This window comes from Balaenoptera borealis, assembly GCF_965194805.1.
Source record: "Balaenoptera borealis genome assembly, chromosome: 10".
In the NCBI taxonomy this organism is placed as follows: Eukaryota; Metazoa; Chordata; class Mammalia; order Artiodactyla; family Balaenopteridae; genus Balaenoptera; species Balaenoptera borealis.
In genome coordinates, this window is record NC_138874.1 from 71,419,862 (window position 1) to 71,438,938 (window position 19,077).

The 19,077-nt window shown below is 45.6% G+C and overlaps 1 protein-coding gene across 4 annotated transcripts in view; it reads right to left on the reverse strand.

Annotated features, from left to right (window-relative positions):
* The window catches only part of VSTM4 (V-set and transmembrane domain containing 4), an 89,946-nt gene that overhangs the window by 45,598 nt on the left and 25,271 nt on the right, over nucleotides 1–19,077 (reverse strand). For all 4 annotated transcript variants that reach the window (XM_082407142.1, XM_082407145.1, XM_082407144.1 and 1 more), the window contains exons 4-5: nucleotides 13,884–13,991; nucleotides 4,059–4,092 (exon numbers count right to left, since the gene is read on the reverse strand). In XM_082407142.1, the coding sequence (XP_082263268.1) occupies nucleotides 4,059–4,092; nucleotides 13,884–13,991 (142 nt within the window). The remainder of the gene's footprint in view (nucleotides 1–4,058; nucleotides 4,093–13,883; nucleotides 13,992–19,077) is intronic.

Consider the following 19,077-nt stretch of genomic DNA (forward strand, 5'->3'; position numbering starts at 1 on the left):
TTGTCTGATATAGGCATTTAAAGGCCATAAGTTTTTCTCTAAGCACTACTTTAGTTGCATCCTATAAGTTTTGATATGCTGTGTTTTCATTTTTACTTAATTCAAAATATTTTCTAATTTTTCTTTTGATTTCTTCTTTGACCCACATATTATTTAAAAGTATGTTGTTTGAAATTCAAAACATTTAGGAATTTCCCAGATTTCTTTCTGTCACTAATTTCTATTTAATTCTGGTGTGGTCAGAGAACAGACTTCATATGATTTCTTACATAAATAAAATACTTAATTTTATAAAGATTTGTTTTATGGCCTAGCATATGGCCTATCCTGGAGAATGTGCCAAATAAACTTGAAAAGAATACATCATGCAGTCACTGGGTAAAGCATTCTTATTTGTCAGGTAAAACTGCTTCATCTTCTGTGTCCTGGTTGATTTTCTGTCTCAGTATTCTATCAATTATTGAGAGTGGAGCATTGAAATTCCCAGCTGTTACTCTAGAATAATTAAAAAATTTCATTTTTAGTTTTCTGTTTTTGCTTCATGTATGTTGAGGCTCTGTTGTTTCGTCCATATAATGTGTTAAATTATCCTGATATGTTGATCTTTTATAATTATAAAACTTCTTTCTTTGTCTCTCGTAATATTTCTTGTCTTAAAGTATGTCTTATTAACTTAGCTACCACCTCTCTTATTGTTACTACTTGCATGATGTATCTTTTTCTATCCTTTGGGTGCCCTCCATTCTCCTCTGCACATGCATGTTGTCTCAGCCAGAGATATGCTTGACCCAACTGTGACCCAAACCTCAGGCTAGCAGAACCACTGGGCCTCCCTGCTCAATACCGCTAAGCCTGCCACTTCCACTGCCAACACTGCTGAACGTGGGCTTTGCACACTGCTCCAAGTCAAGTGAGCCCCCTTCTACCACAATAGAGAGGCTGATGGTCCTCCCAGCACTTCCTGCCTTAAAAGAATCTCCTCATCAGCCAAGCTGGGAAGGGAGAGTATCAGAGCAGCCCAAGGCCAAAACTCCACAGAGTACCATTGTTGCTCTCAGCAGTTCAGCAGTTTTTCAAGTAGAAAAGCCTCTCAGGTTAATATATACCTCTGGTCTTTCCAAAGTGCTAAAATGGTTACTTTTGTCAATTTTGTTAAGATTTATAGTTGCTTTTTGGGGGAAAGGACTTGCTAATCCCCTCACTCAACCATACTCAGACATCTCTCCTGGGGACATATACATATACATTTGCACTCACGAAGGCAGGGATTTCTGTCTCTTTACTTCACTGCTGCTTGCCAAGCTCCTAGAACAGTACCTGGTAGACAGTAAGCTCTCAATAAAATAACTTTGCATTTTGATATGAGTAACAGAATTTCTGAGGATCCCAAACTCGATAGCAGGAACACAAAGCAGTCAAGTATAGGGGTTGTTGGGACTGTAAACAGGATCCCCCAGAGATATCAAATACAATTTTTAATTGAAACTTTAACAGAGGTAATTGTACATTCACATACAGTCATAAGAAATACAGCAGAGAAATCCTATGTACACGTTACCCTTTTTTTCCCAAAGGTTTCCTAAGAAACAGCTTCTTGTTTCATTGATTCTCTCTATCACACCGCTGTTTTCAATTTCATCAGTTCCTGCTTTGTACTTTATTATCTCCTTCCTTCTGTTTGCTTCAGGTTTATTTTGCTCTTTTCCTAATTTCCTGAGGTGAGACCGCAGAATGTTGATTGGAGGGCTTTCCTCTCTTCTTATGTAAGCATTTAATCCTATAAATTTCACTGTTAGCACAGCTTTAGCTGCATACCACATATTCTGTTATGTTTATTCTCATTTTTGGTCAATCCTATGTATTTTTTATTTCCTTTTAAACTTCCTCTTTGACCCATGGATTTTTTTTTAAAGTGTGTTGTTTAATTTCCACATGGTTAGAGATTTTCTTGCTGTTGTTTTATTTCTGCTTTATGGTTTGATTTCACTGTAGTCAGAGAACACATTTTATATGATTTTAATTATTTTAAATTTGTTGGGATTTGTTTTATAACCCAGGATTTGGTCTAAGATAAACCATATCTTATGGTGAATGTTGCATGGGGGATGGAAAAAAATGTGTTCTGCTACTGGTGGTTGGAGTATTTTGATACATATCAATTTGGTCCTCTTGGTTGACTGTGTTGTTTAGATCTTCAAAATCCTTGTTAATTTTCTATCTAGTTGCTCTATCTACTGCTGAGAGGGGATGTTGAAGTTGACAATTATCATTGTGCACTTATCTATTTCTTCTTTCAGCTTTCAGTTTTCGCTTTAGGCATTTTGTGGTTCTGCTATTTGATATGTACACATTTAGGATCTTTGTCTTCCTGGTGGATTGACCCATTTATCATTATTTAATGTCCCTCTTTATCTCTAGTAAGCTTCTTTGCACTGAAGTCTATTTTATCATGTATTATTATGCCCACTCTTGAATTTTTTGGTAATGTTTGCATGGTATATCTTTTTCCATCCTTCTATTTCAATCTTCCTATGTCACTGTGTTTGAAATGAGTTCCTTGTAAAGAGCATATATTTAGGTCATGGTTTTTTTTTTTAATCCACTCTGTCAGCCTCTGTCATCTGATGTATTTAAACCACTTACATTTAAGATAAATAGTATGTCAGCAATTAAGTCTGCCATTTTATTATTTGCTTTCTGTCTATTTTCTGTGGTTCTCATCCTTCTGTTTCTTTATGTTACTTTAACATATTTTAGGATTCTATCTTTATTATTCTATACTGTTTTTGAATGTGTTTTTCATAATTCTTTAATAATTGCTTTGAGCATTGCAATACACATGTGTGACACCACAGCCTACTGGTAAAAATGTTCTATCACTTGAAGTAAAGTGTGGAAATCTCATTTCTATTTAGGTCACTTTACCCTCCTCATTTTTATATATCATAATGCTCTTCTTGAGTATCAGATGGTTTTATAATTTTTTGTTTCAATCATCAAATATTATTTTTTAAACTCATGAAGAAAAGAATAGTCTACTTATGCACCCATATTTCTGCTCTTTCAATTCTTCCTTCTTCCTTCCTAATACATCAAGATATTTCCTTTTATTTCAAGAATTTCTTTTAGCCATTCTTTTAAAGTAGGCCTGATAGTGAAACTAAAAATTCTTTTAGTTTCCCTTCATCTGAGAATGTCTTTATATCCCCTTCATTCCTAAAGGATAGTTTTGCTGAATATAGAATTTGTGGGTGGCAGTTCTTTTCTTGCAGTATTTGAAAAATGGGCTGCTTCTTTCTGCCCTCCACGGATTCAGATGAAAAATGCACTGTCATTCAAATTTGTGTTTCCCTGATAATGCATTGTTTCTCTCTGGTTGCTTTTAAGATTTTTCTCTTTGCCTTTGTCTTTCATGATTTTCTTCTTACTACCTTTCAGAGTCCTCCTTTGTTTGTCTCTTATATTATTTCCAGAAATGACAGTTGTGCTTATTAGCAGGGAAGAGCAGGGAGAAGTTGATCTAATCCATCCTGCCTGGACCAGAAGTCTCAAATTTTTAAATACTATGAGTTTGCAATATCTACCCTAACTCCATAACTATTGTTACCTGTGAGGTGTGTCCCATCAGCTAAAAGGCTAGCATCTTAGCACATATATCACTAATGGACGCATTCTGTAGAGTAGGACATAGGACAAGCAGGCATTGGTGGAAGGGGATCAGGAGTGTTTGTGGTCAGGAGGCATCAAAGTGGTTCAGTCCACCTGCCAGCTCCTTCCTAAGCAGGGGAACAGTCATTCAAGAGCAAGTGTCAAGCCTCCTCCAGCATGTATGTTGGGCCAGCATGAGCCACATGTTTGCTGGCCCCTCTCAGGGTGACAGTCAGAACATGAAATCTGGAAACATGCAAGTGCATGCAGAACACACATTTTTAGGCCAATTTTTGAACTAATATGCAGACGTTAAGGTAAAGATATGAATTTAACCATTTCTTGGTAATATCAAAAGAAAGTAAAATAGCAAAGAGTTTTACTTGAAAAAAAGAAGAAAATATTCCTACCTGTTCTGAGGGCATTTCACCAAATAGTGTCTCACTGTGAAAGGAAAAAGAAATAGAAGATGGTAAATAAATGCTACTTTAGATATATATTCTCCAGGAATCCCTAGGAAATGTAGGTGGCCAGGTATTGCCCAAACGTTGGCACAAACCACCTCTCAGGGCTATTATCCTTCTCTTTGGATGAGTACAGCAGAGCCATGGCAAGGACACCACAGTGACTTGATATTGTTCCATACCTGGATCAAGCCAGGCATGAAGCCATACACCTCAGACTTCCTGGTTACATAACCACCAAAATTCATTTTTTTTGCCAAGCCAGGTTGAATCAGGTTCTAATCTAGAGTTATAGAGTCACCCAACTTCTAAGCTCTGCCTTAGTCATGAGAAAGCCTTCTTGGGGCAACTTTTCTCCACTTAGGCGCTCCTGTCTATAAAATGGGTTTTAATTCTCTGATCAAAGCTCTTCCAGGACTAAGAGGAGGTCCTGGGAAAAAATAGCCTTTTTTTTTTTTTTTTTTTTTTTGCAATGACATCCTCCATAGTAGGTCTCCTTCAGAAAAACCATGTTCTAGCTACAGAGGAAAAATAAGAATACCTAGGCAGTTATCCTAACAAGTGTCCAATCTAAGCTCATCATTGAGTTCACCTCAAAGAGAAGTAAAGCTGAAACAGCCACAGGGCCCTGGAGTTGTGTAATAGAGTGTTACATCAATGGCCCCAATGAATCACGCATTAATATATCTATCCACATCCTTGTGTAACTCCCTCCCACACTGACTCTGAGCTTGGCCACACGATGTGCTTTGGCCAATGAAACATTAGCCAATGAGTCACAAGCAGAAGCATAAAAGGCCTTGTGCTCTGAGGTTTGTGAGCTCTCTCTCTCTCATTGCAGGGAACTCTTCTGCTATCACATGAAGAAGCCTGGCTAGCCTACTGGAAGATGAGACCACACGAAACAGACACGAGTCATCCCAGCTGAGGCGCCGAAGCAGCCAGGCCCCAGCTGACCCACTAGCAGGCTGCAGCTGCATGAGTGATCCAGCTGAGGCCAGAAGAACTGCTCAGCTGAGCCCAGGTCAACTTGCTGACCTGCAGAATTGTGAGCAAATAAAACAGTTGTTGTTTCAAGCTCCTACACTTAAAGTGATCTGTGATGCAAGTGACCAATGCAGGCTCCAAACCAGAATGACAGAATCAGCTTTAGAGGGGTTTTTTTGGTTTGTCTTGTCCAACCCCCTAATAGTATCTGAACTCTTTCTGCATTCCATTTACTTAATACCTATATAGAACCATAGTTCATACTTCCTGAACACTTCATATGTTTCTGGCACTATTCTAAGCTTATTATATAGATCAGTGGTCTTTAGTCTGGAGTTTGCATACCCCTGGGCACTCTTAGGAAGAACAGTTTTAAGGACATCTGTTTCTGGATCCTCACCTCCCACGGTATTCTTTCCTTAGAATTCATTCCCCTGGAACGTGCCTGAGGTCTGGCTGTATTCCTTTCCCTTCCTCCCTGTTACATCACCCTTTCTACTTCATAAAATCAAGGCTTACCTCTTACCCACCCTGACTTGTACTACAGAGACCTGTCCTGGGGGTAAAAGCCAGTGGGCACATCAATGGCCCCAATGAATCAATAAATGATTTAAAATATTGGTGTCAGGGCTTCCCTGGTGGTGCAGTGGCTGAGAATCCGCCTGCCAATGCAGGGGACACGGGTTCGAGCCCTGGTCTGGGAGGATCCCACGTGCCGCGGAGCAACTGGGCCCGTGAGCCACAACTACTGAGCCTGGTGTCTGGAGCCTGTGCTCCGCAACAAGAGAGGCCGCGATAGTGAGAGGCCCGCGCACCGCGATGAAGAGTGGCCCCCGTTTGCCACAACTAGAGAAAGCCCTCGCACACAAACGAAGACCCAGCACAGCCAAAAATAAATAAATTAATTAATTAAAAAAAAAATATTGGTGTCAGTGTTGAGAAAGCAATGACTGGGCAAATAAACTTTTCACTAGAGGAAAGCTTTCCAATATTTTGCTTTCGACAAGGATTGAAATATGACCTAATCCAGTCGTCAGCTGGTAGAGTATTAAAATTTTCAATGATAGATCATTGTGACTTTTGACATAAAACTCAGAAGCAGTTTAAAGTACTGAGTGGTATAAGGAAACTTCATCCATTCCTGCCTATTTTTATATTGAACGAGGTATTTCAGAGCTAACATCTCTTAAAAATATAGGAATAGAAGTGATGCTGAATTCTATTACAAATTCATACAAGAATATAGGAGGTAAAAATAAAAATCCATTTCAATAAATATACATTTCCAATAAAATTTTACTTCTTATGATTATTATTTATCTAAACTTGTATTTATGTGGTTTTGATTAATTTTATATTCATTTCTAAATCTTTATTAATTGTGCAGTATTTACTGATAATTCAATCCAGGAAAAAAATTTAGCACCTAGAGACTTGTGGAATAAGGAAATTTTTAAAATCTTAATTTAAATTTTTATACACATACTATTTTACAGAGAAATATAATCAGCGATCAACAAAGAACTTTCAAAACAAAAATGTATGAAAATAGGATAAAATTTTGTGGGGGAAGTGGATTGAAGATAAAAATTCAAGGAGAAGAAGGGACAATATAAAATTTCTAACAGCTAAAGTTTGTTTATGGAGTCTTTTAAAATCAACAGATGTAGTTAAATTCATGATACTTAGATGTAAAGGAAAGATTTAACCATTTCTTTTTAAGATGTCAATATTTGCCTTGGAAATTACATCCTTTACAACAATTTATGATAAAGAAGTTTAGATGTCAAAAATAAAAAACGTTCAATGATGCATAATTTTTTAAATGATTTTAGGGGCTATGCAAACAAAAATGTTTGAAGACCACAACTTTGTACTCTAATTCAATCTTCACAATAACATTGTCATCATACCTATTTTACAGTGGAGGACACTGAGGCACAGAGAGGTTAACAGCCTTGCCCAAAGTCACACAGCTAATATTATGGGCTGAGCTGTACCCCCTCCCAAATTCATATGTTGAAGCCCTAAAGGCCAATACCTCAAAATATGACTGCATTTGGAGATAGGGCCTTTAAAGGAGTGAGTAAGTTAAAATGAGGTCATTAGGTTGGGCTGGTGTCCTTATAAGAATAGATTAGGGATACGGACATGCACAGAGGGAAAACCATGTGAAGACACAGGGAGACAACGGCCACCTATAAGCTTTGCTATGGCAGCCCGAGCAAACTAACACACCTGCGAAGGGACAAAACTGGGCAGCCTGACTCCAGAGCCCTCTTGTAACTACTCCACGCCATTCTCAGAGGAACTGGGCAGCTGGTATTAGGGCTCCTACAGACAAAAAAAGTAGTGTCCAGGATAAACGGCTGGTCCCCTGTGCCAGGGCTGGAGCAGGGCAGAGCCGGGACTGGGCCCTAGAGAACCCCATGCTCTGACCTGTGTTTGGGAAAGTCCGGTCCAGGGGCAGTAAGGCAGGCAGCCTGCAGATCAGGAAGCCGGGGAGCAGGAGAGCAGCTGGGGGGGGTGCTCCTTAGTAATTGGCCATGGGGGTGGGGGGCTAACTCAGAAGGGCCAGAAGCCTGGCGAGGAGAGTCAGTGCCAGGCACAGGACGTGCACCTCGGCAAGCACTTGCCAACTGAAGCTTATGAGGTCTCAGCCCAGTGAATGCAGGGCTGATGTCCCTTTAATGAAGAGGGACAACCCAGGGGCCAAAAGTGATCCTGGGCACCAAGGGGAAGAATTATGGGCATCTGAGAAATAGACCTTGCCTGGAATCTCCCTTAAATATGCATAGCATAATCACTGCTGATTACATAGCTGTGTCACCTGTCTTAGTTAGGGGTTCCCAGAAGCAGAGCCTGTGAGACAGGGATTCAAGTGCAGAGTCTATGTGGGAGGTGATCCTAAGAAACCCACTGGAGAGTGGGGAAGTGAGACCAGGAAGAGAAGAAAAGCAATGAAGGGTGATTCTGGAGCCAGTCTCCACCACAGGCCACAGCCTGGCACCCAGGGCACTTGACCCAAAGGCTCCCGGCTCCACGCAAGGCAACCAACCTGCAGAGAAATGAAAACTCGGGACACGGTGTTTTTTAAGTGGTGACTTGTGATCTTCAGGACTTGGAGGACTCTAAAAGAAAGGGCTGTTTGTCTCACCTCTTCTGATAGGAAGACATCTGTGAGCACGAGGTCCCCAGCCACCCTTCCTCTGCCTCGTAGCCTGGGGCCACACTGCACCCAGACGCCACCGCATGGCCAAACCTCCCAGGTGACATGTCCAGGCTGGAGGCCATCACTGCCACCTGGGACTGTCCCTGTCACCACTGCCTACCCCACTATGGTTAATGTGGGGTGGAGGCAGGCATGCCCCCCATCCTACCACGCTCTGTAGCAGTGTTAGGGCCTCTGAGGTACGGCTGACCTTCCCCCTCATTGCCCCCCAAGTTGCCTGCACCTTCTTCAGAACCGCAGGCCTCGCAGAGACTCTGAGATAGGTCCTGTGGATATTCCTGCTCCGTTCACAGAGCATTCTGCACGCACGGTGAGCAAGCACAGTGGCATCCCCTGCACAGGGCCCGGTGCATTTGCACAGCGCTCTCCCAGCCTCCTCCCGCCCCAGCACAGGCAGGCGCCCTGCAGCCTGGAAAAGCACCATCTGCATCTCTCTGCGGGGAGGGTCAGGACTGGGATGCCCTCTTCCCGCCCAGCCGTTTCCCCTGCTCAGCACGGTGCTCCCGCCACGCCAAGCTCAAGAGCCAGCCCCTCCAGGAAGCAGCCCTGCCTCGACCACGCTTCCACGCCGGCACGGTTACAAGGACAGGTAAAGCCGTCTCCCTCAGTCACCAGGTGGAAAGCTGAGGAGGAGAACCAAGTTTTCTACCTCCTGTTGTCTTGGTACAAAGAGCATTTTAGGGCCACAGCCGTTCAGTGAAAGCACCAGTGCATAAAGCTCTCTATCTAGAGTCATGCTGTCCTGTATGGCAGTCGTGAGCTGGGGTGGCTGTCAAGTACGGGAAATGTAACTGGTCCAGAATATGATGCGCTGGAACTGTGAAATCTTAGGGGCTCAGGATGTTTATCTGGGGCCTGAGAAGACCTGCTGGATTTCAGCCTTCATATGAAAAAAGGAATGTAAAATATCTCTTTCAGAATCTTTATGATGACGCTTGTTGAAATGGTATTTCAGATATATTGGGTTTAATAAAATGGATTAAAATTAATGTCACCTGTTATCTTTTTACTTTTTAAATGTGACTACTAAAAAAAAATATGTCCAACTACATGCGTAGCCCACTTTGTATTTCTACTCGGGACAGTGCACAGGGGGGTTGTATTTGCCCTAGCCGTCGGGAGGGCCGAGCCACCGTCACCATGACTACAGTGGAGGGATGCCACCTGGAGAGGGGGACCACACACAGAAGAAGGTGGCCCCTGGAGCTGCCCAGGCCCAGGACTGGCAGCCACGGCACCGGGGAAAGTGTCCCCAGAGCCCTGTGAGGTAAGAGTAACTTTGATCCCCATTTCACAGCGAGGACACCTGGGGCTCAGGTCGTTTATTTGGGGCCTGAGAAGACCTGCTTTACAAGTAAAGGAGCTTGAATCCAGGCCCTAGGTCCAGCGCTCTATTCACGAAGCTACTGGGGAGGCTTCCGAGCACCCACTCGGGGAGACGGGCTCCCTTCTGATGGGGCAGCGGGCCCAGGAGAGCTCACCGAGACTTCCCACACGCTCTGATGACCAAGCCTGCGTCTCAGAAGTGTTTGGAGGGGAGAGCTCATGCTGGGGTGTCCCAGTGTCCGAGCGTCTCTGATGCCAGGCTGCTGAGCCCTTCATCCTCCCCAGGGTCCCAGGGACACCCCATTCCGTACCTGGCGGCCTCCTCCCTCCACTAAGCGGGGCTGTGAGTGGGAGGCAGCGCCCCAGCTCCCTCTTTCTTGTACTTCTGGGAGAAAAGATCACAGGCCCTTTGATCCCGTCACCACGGGGAAGCAAGCGGAGAGCCAGTTTGTGGCAGGCAGATGTAGGTGCCTGGCAAGCCGTGGGGAGCCTGGCTTTGGAGCCAGGGCTTTAGCACATCGAGTGCAAGCTAAACGCAGTCGTGACAAACATGGGAGCCGAGACAAAGGGGCTAGACCCCTCTCCCTCTGGTTGCGTGTGCCTTCAAAGCTGTCCTTTTAAAAGCTCAAACACGGAAGGTTGAGGGATTGTTGGGGCCACACCAAAGCAGTAGGTATGGACTCATTCCGGAAGAAGCAAAGGCCTCTGAAACCAGTGTGCTTGAAAATCCACTAGAGTAACGCCACCAGGATTGGTGCATTCCAGGGTGACTCAGAGCTGCAGAGGCCCTGGGATGAAGTTCCGGGTACCCCGGCACTCACAAAGAGTAGGGATGGAGACTCACAGCTCAGAGCAAAGTAGAAAGTAAGTCACACGTGGTGCAATTAATTCCAGCTCTATGAACAATGAGTGTCCTAGGAGGACAGGGTGAGGGCAGGGCAGCTGGAAGGTGAGAGAGAAGGAGACTGGCCCTCAGGTCCCCTGGCTTCCAGGATGGGGTGTGTGTATCTCAGGGGCCCAGCGGGAGATCACAGCAGGAGCAGAGACAGCTACTCTGACATCCTCTTTTCAGACAGGTCTTGCTGAGCAAGCGGGAGAGCGAGTGCCAGGCTGTCCTCTGCTTCCCACGTGTGAGCAGCCTGCAAACCTGGGCGCTCTGTGGCTCCCACGCAGGCAGGAGGATGCAGAAGGACCCACAAACACACACTTGCATAGGAAACCCAGAAACTGTCTATATAACAAGGGGGTCTGGGCCTGATTTGATTTTTGTGCATCCAGGGAGCATAGTTTATCTATGAGTTTCATTTCAAGATAGTAATGAGATCATTTCAAAATATTCATTGTAAAGAGAAGTGCTGAGCAGGCTAGAGTGAAGAAGAACTGGTTCTAAGGCCTTGCTACTCAAAGTGAGGCCTCCCATCATCAGGGTGGCGCTGCCTGCACTTCTCATTAGAAATGCAGACTGTCAGGCCTGCCCTTACGCTCTGAATCAGAACCTGCATTGGAGCAGGTTCCCAGGTGAGCAGTCTGTTCCTGAAGGTCTGGGCAGTGCTGCTCTACGCCTCCCAGGTCCAGGTGAGGGCTAACGCCAGGCCTAACATGCACGGTCCTGCCAGGGATACAGGATGCCAGCCTGTGGGCAGCGGTTGTACCAGACGGATGCCACGCCCCCGAGGAGCTGCGGGAGCCGTGAACTGCTGTCTGTGGAGGACCTCAGCAACAACCGCACTGAAGGCTGAAGGAAAATTCCTGGGCAACGTCAGCCCCCAGATGGCTGAGGTTTTCTTGAACAGAAACACGGAGGCTGAGGATCGGGCTGGGCTCGGGCTCTGCCACTCCCTTGTTTCAGGACTTGATCAAGCTCCCCAGCTGTGTCCTCTGTCAAATGGGAGCAATATGGGCTGTCATTCGGGCTGGTGGTGAGGACTCATGAGAATGTGGAGGGGTCTGGCCCACAGCAAGTGCTCAGGCAAAGCTCCTGACAGCTCATAGGGCTTCGGACACTGTGCACAGGCACACACGAGGCCATCTGGAGCCCACTCCCAGGGGCACGAGGGCAGCTAAGATCTGGGTTCTCAGTGGCTCTGTGGGAAGCCTGGAGCTTATGTCCCAGTCTGCCTTGTTGGCTTTGGAGGAGAAGGACTTCTCCTGAACTGCCTACGTTGCTGTTTCCCTGCTCCTCCCCACGGCCTAACAGGGCCTGCACTCCAGGCAGATTTCTCTATCATGCCCCTGAGCCCAGGCAGAGGTGCCTTTCGAGCAAAACAGGCTTGGAGACTGCCAATGTGGCATCCAAACTCCAACAGCTGGGAGCAAAGCAGCTGGGAAGCAAAGCCATTTGCCCACCATTTGTTGAGCAGCTGTCATGAGCCGAATTCCAAGGAGAATGGGTCAGACGCATGGTCCCTGTCTTACACACCGTCCTCCTGGAGGGAGGCAAATACACTGGCACGTGTGCAACATGTGCCACGAGCTCATCAAAGCCATCAAGTCTCTGGAACAGGAGAAAAGCTCGGGCACCGTGGATGAGGTGTGCGCAGGCGTGGAGGGTGGCTCTCGGAGTGCAGCACGGACACACAGAGCATGGTGGGCAGCACACGGGCTGCGGAAGATGGATCTGGCTAGAGCTCTGGCTCCGCTTCCAGTGCTGCATGGCCTGCGTACCCGTCCAGCTCCCCATCCCTTCTCCACCCTGCTCGGGCCCTGGAGGCTGACCTCTGTGCACGTCCTCTGGCTTCCGGGCTGGGAGGCAGGACCAAAGGAAAGCAGCCGAGGGACACCTGAAGGCAGGGGGCAGGGAGGGGCTGAGGAAGGTAGGATCCTCGCTCCCTCCCTGCTGCGGCCTGGTTTGGCATTGCCTGAGTCCCTCTTCTAAGGCTCTTATTGGTGCTCCCACAGCTGCAGCTCTCACAAGTTCCAGAAACCTCTTCTCCCCTTGTCCCCTAAGCTCTAGGGCGGAAACAGCATCCCACGGGTGCTGGTCCCTGAATGCCTTTCTCTCCCTCCCTCCCAGATTCCTTTAGCCCTGACTGCACCTCTAGGGAGAGTCCCCTCTGGAAACTCTGCTCAGTTTCCCTGTTTAATTGTCCCCCTAAGCCATGACCACCAAATCTAATACTTCCCAGCTTTATGACCTTGGGCTAATAGTAATAATTATTATATAGAACTATAACCATATGTCATCATAAATGCAGGACACTTACAAGGAGCTGGAATGGGTAAAGGGTTTTATTTGTGTTTTTTTTTTTTTTTCAACTTAATCCTCACAACAATCCTGTGAGACTGGTATACTGGTATTTTCCCCATTATTTAGAGGGAGAAGGTGAGGCACGGCAGGTAAGTCATCAGCTGGTAGGTGAAGAGTCGCCATTTGAACCAGAGTTATTCTAATTCCAGAGCCCAGCTCTTACCCAGATCATCTCTGGGAGCTGCAGGGTCCCCATCTGTTTCAGAAATTCTGAAGTCGGGGTGCACAGGGAGGGTATTTCAGAGGAAACAGGAGCTGGTGGAAACGCGACCTGGAGGTTTGGTGAGAGGCGGGGACTAGAGAGAGAAAGCAGGCAGCATTCATAGGGACGTAAGAGTCAGAGTCGTGAGAACTGTAATCACTAAGGAAGAAAGAGTAAAGCAAGAAGGGGCTAAGGACAGAACCCAGGGGACAGGGACACCAACAAGAAAGAAGACAGAAGGAAGGGAACACTCAGACTGGACAGTAAGAGAAGGGAAGGGGTGCCTTTCTAATCCCATCTGCCTGCCCGGCACAGTGTCAGGTACTGTAATTAAATTATGAACACACAACAACATTCAATGTAAGGAAGGTGGTGTGATCCCATGTCATTTAATAAATGAGGAAACCAAAGTTCAGAGTGGTTAAGGAATGTGTCTAAAAACTCAGTCTTAAGCGGCAGAGCCAGAATCAAACCCAGGGTCACCTGACTCCACAGCCTCTTCTGGGAGGAAGAGAGAGGTAAGGGCCCTCAGAAACCACGGAAGGAAGGGATTCGAGAAAAGGGGGTACTGAAATGACATCAACAGTGGCCGACGTTGATTTTAGCGGAGTCTAAGGTAGACACATCTCCTCACTCACACTGCTTACCAGTCACAGGTGAATAATCCCTGACTCAGGATGCATCTTTCAACCAAAGTGATACTTTGCCCAACATCTTCCGCCTGTCTGTGGTTTGGCTGTGCTCCCACTCCAGACATGACTTTATCTGTTCTCTTACCTCTGGATTTCCTCTTGCTAAACACAGACTGCCAGATGATGGTCAGGGTGAAGAGCAGAACGCTGAGAATCCCCACACAGCACACGAGCACAGCATACACGTAGAGGTCTAGAAGGCAGGGACACGCAGGTGATTGTCGGGACAGGCCACACCACAGGAGATGCTCCAAATAAAAAAACTTCACACGCTATCAAAACTCAACTCAAAATGAACCACAAGCTTAAATGTAAAATAGAAACAAGAAAACTTCTGGAGAAAACACAGAAGAAAAATCTCTGAGATCTAGGACTAAGCAGAGAATTTTTAGACTTGACACCAAAAGCACCATCCATATAAGGAAAACTTGATAAATTAGAAAAATTAGATTTCCTCAAAATTTAAAACTTTGCTCTGTAAATACCCATATGAAGAATGAGATATCCCACATATTGGGATAATACCTATCAGAACAGCCAAAATAAAAACTAGGACAATACCAAATGCTGACAAAGATACAGATAAGACATTGCTGGTAAGAATGTAAAATGGTACGGCCACTCTGGAAAAACAGTTTGGCAGTTTCTTAAAAGATACACCTACGGCTATCATGCAACTCACCAACTGCTCTCTGGGGCATTTGTCCAGAGAAATGAAAACTTAAGTTCACACAAAAACCTGTATGTGTATGTTTGTAGCAATTTTATTCATAATAACCAAAAACTGGAAACAGCCCAGATGTCCTTCAGTGTGTGAATGGGTAAACAAACTGTGGTCCATCCACACCATGAAACACTTCTCAGCACTAGAAGGGAATGAGCTATTGCACAAAGCATTATATTGAGTGGAAAAAAAAATCCCCCCAAATTACATACTGTATGATTTTATTTATATAACGTTTTTTTGGAACGACAAAATGATAGAAATGGAGAACAGATTAGTGGTTGCCAGGGGTTAAGGAGGGAACAGACGGGAGAAAAATGGGTCTTGCTATCAGGGACCCTTGTAGTAATGGGAATGTTCTGTATCTCGGCTATATCAATGTCAATATCCTGGTTGCAATGTTATACTACAGTTTTGCAAGATGATACCATTGGGAGAAATTGGATAAAAGGGTACCAATTGGTACAAGGAATCTCACTGCATTACTTACTAGAAATATACATTAATCTACAATTATCTCAAAATAAGTTTGCTTTACGTTCCAATGATTCAATCATGTTCATGTATATCTTAGTTTAGGCTGCTGTAACAAAATACCATAGACTGGGTGACTTAGACGACAAACATTTATATCTCACAGTTCTAGAGACTAGGAAGTCCAAGATCAAAGCACTGGCAGGTGCGGTGTCTGGTAAGGACTCTATTCCTGGTTTGGAGACGTCTTCTCTTGGTATCCTCACGTGGAGGAGAACAGAGAGCAAGCAAGCAAGCTCTCAAGGGTCCCTTCTTATAAGGACACTAATCCCATTCATGAGGGCTCCACGGTCATTACCTAATCACCTCCCAAAGGCCCTACCTCCTGATACCATCACATTAGGGGTTAGGATTTCAACATATGAATTTTAGGGGACACGAACATTCAGACCATAAAAATATACATCCATTTCTTAAACTCCAGTCATCAACTTTGTCACCAGTGCGATTGATAAGATGCCCAAACTGCTCAGAAAGCAGAAGGGAAGCTAGAATGATTATTTAAATCTTCTATGAAGCAAAAGGCTGCAGATATTTGAACTTAGTAAATGTTTGAACTTAGCAAAAATGTTTCTCTGCTGACAAATTTCTTTAGCCAACAGACATACTCAGCCTGCTCTTAGGTACAAGAAATATAATGATGAACATCCAAAGGTCTTCTCATCAAGAAATCAGAGGGCTGCATGGTACCTGAACCATAGAAATACGTGTCCAGAACCAGAAACACGCAGAAGAGGGACCCATCCCAGTTGGGGAGGTTGGGAGGGGCTTCCCAGAGGACTGGACCTCTGTGGTGAGTTGTAGTTAAAATAACACAGAAAATGCAAAAATACAGAGAGAGAGTAAAAATAGAGAGAGAAAAAAAGTCATCAGCCATCCATCACTTTGAGTTAACTACTGCTGTACTTTATGATGTATATGTATAATTTTTAAATTAAGATCATTTATATCTGTTTTATATCTTTCTTTTTATTTAAATTTCATTTTCTCATTATGCTCTCTTCAAAGAGTGGTTTTAATTTTGAAAACTATGATAAAAGTTTGCGGTATTAATACATCATCATGAGAGACTTAATATCTTATCATTGGCTACTCAAAGTGTTCCGAACTTCCCTATAATAAATGATTCTATGATGAGTATTCACAACCTTAAACCTTAATGAGTCTCAGATTAAAGTTCCTAGAAGTGGAATTACTGAGTCAGCAAGAATGCACTCGGGACCTAGAGAAGCAGCTGATTAAGTGCTTAAGCTGAAAAAGCAAGCAGTAAGCGTACTGGGGTGGCTGGCTTCTGCGGCGAGCCTGGAGAAGCAGGTAAGGTTATGGTCAAGGAGAGGGAAGGAGGGGGAATGGGATGGAATCAGACATCTCGGGTTCCCCTGGGAGGTCCAGGGATGTCCCTGCCCCTGGAGCGCCTCCCTTGGTCTCAGGTTCAGCCAGCATATTCACTTAAGCTAGTTCGAGTAGGTTTCTTAGAAGGCAACTTAGAAGCCAGGACTAAAAATAAACTAAGTAGAAAACACAATAGGACAAGGTTGCAGGTGAAGGGAGCACTTGCAGGGAACAGGGCAGGTGGATGGGAACAAGAAAGAGTATCCTACAAAGGGAGCAGGAGCCAGTCACAGGAGCCGAGGAGGACCCAGTGAGAGTTCTAGAAGCCAAGAGAGTAGAATGTTGTAAGAAAGATTCTCTACCAGCATCACGTGCTACTGGAAAACACCCATTGGCATTTCCCACTAGGAAGCTACTGGAAAAGTCCTGGAGGAAAGCCCATTCAGTGTGATGGGAGGGACAAAGCCAGGTTACAGGGGTCGAGGAGCTCAATGGGGTATGAGGAGACTGAGATAGAAATAGAGAAAACTCTCTCCTGTAACTGAGATCAAAACTGCCTTTCTAAATAGATGCCTGTGTCTCTGATGTGCGGGCCTTGCAAATTAATACGGCAGAGAACTCTGCAAGTGGTCAGTTAGGAGACAGGCTTGGGCCTCCATTTAAACAACATGAAATTCCAAGGGACAGAGCAGAGGTCACAGACTGGGACTCAGGACAGGATACAGGACAGGACAGAACACGGAGAACATAAGGCCAGTCCTGGATTCACACACTGTTGAGCAAACTATTCCGGGAACAGGACTGCAGAGCCATTTCTGGCACCAGAGGCTGGGAAACTATGTGGTCACAGTGCCAGGCAGACAGAACGGACGCCGGTGGGTGCAGCATCTGCCTCAAAAGGATTCCGGAGATTCGGGCCCCGGGACCAAAAGGCAACAGCAATTTGGCTTCAGTCTTGGGATGGAGAGAAGAACTATCTTCCTAAAGTTTCTGCACTGCTGGAGCGAAGCGACCTAACCCACGAGCTCCCCTCTTCATCAGAACTCTTTCTTTGGTTTTGGGACTGCAGGAACCAAAGGGGGAACAAGGTCGCAGCGAGACTCTCCCACAAGTGTCCCCAGAAGCATGCTGCAGACATCTGTGGCCCACTCTCAGGCAGGAGGCAAGGGGCACCAGGAGGCCCACATGATGGTTTCAGATCACAGCCTCCTCAACGTGCACAGAGGGGGCTCGCCACAGGGAGCCGCAGCTGCAGTCATAAAACATCTGGCCTGTCCGGAAGGTTCAGCTACGCTGCCAAGCACACAGGCCCTCCAGGCTGTGGACACCGGCCAGCAGGCACCAGCCGCCCGCATGTGGGTCCCCACAGGCCTAGAACGGATCATGCCTGCTCTATTGTATTCTTGAAGCCGCAAGAACATTAAAAAGTGTCACCTTGTAGGAGGAGGAAAAACTCAAGAAGAACACCTGAGTTTCCCTGGATTGGGCAGCAGCCACTACCCCAAGGTTCTGACTTTTTCCTCTGTTCCAATCATTCCTTTGCTGCACAAAGGCAATCTCCCTACTGTATCTACTCAGAATGCTAAAACCACCTCCCCTTTCTCTGAAAACAAAGGTTAAACCCTGAGTCATTTGAGCCGGGGTCACAAGCTCCCAACACTCCAGGGATACATTTTGCCAGCAGGCTAGAGCCAAGCTCTGCCCCGGTGACACAGGCAGCCGCAGTGCAGCTCCAGACATCGTTCTCAGGCTGGAATACTGGCCCAACGTTGCCCTATCTTCCGTCTTTTCCTTTACCTTTTATATAAACACCTCTCTAATTATAAATGTGGGCCAGAGGTTTTCAAACTCAGACCCAGCCAAACAATGCTTGTCCAGAGGCTGAATCCAAACCTTCAGGTTCAAATTGAACAAAACATCTGCACTTAACCAAATCTGGGCTTAGCTTTTAAAATACCACAGAACACTGAACACTCAAAATAATTCTAAAAATCTTGTTATAGTCTCCAAATTCACTTGCAGTCTCGTCTTCTGCCATTGGACTTCCAAAGACATTGCTTCGTTGGACTCAGTTGCAAGCCGCCATGCAGAAAGTTATCTCCCCGCTGCCCCCAGCCTGGGGCCTCCCTGAAGCAGATGGTGGGGCCGGCAGGCTGGAGCGATGTGCACGCGGCAGGGAGGCCAAGACCGGGTGCACAATGTCTGCATGCCAGCTCCCACCCTCCCAGAAAGCCAGGCCACGCCAGGCAGAGCGGTCCCCGTGAAAGGCAGCCAGCCTGCACACCTCTTGCACGGCCACCCTGAGGCCAGCTGGAGTATTCAGAGCTGCTTTGAAACCCAGTGACCCCAGCATTCCTCAGCACAGGGAAGGAACCCAATTCCCCCCGAACCACTAAATCCAGAAGGTCAATGTCCGTCCTCTACATTTCCAGGGCAACGACAAATACCTAGATCACAGTTATGTTGAGAAAACCTCGTACTTCTACTAATTTTTTTTATCCAGCCGGTGATAATATCTTGCTCAGGGAGAAATACCTGAGCAATAGCCTTGAGGGATTTTAACTCATTCCAGCATCTCACCAAAAGGACTGACAATGCTTTTTTTGTGTGCTACAGGCACACAGCCAGGCTGAGCTAAGCCCCAGGAGGATGGATATCCGTCCTCAAGCCCTGCCGCAGCTCTCCCATC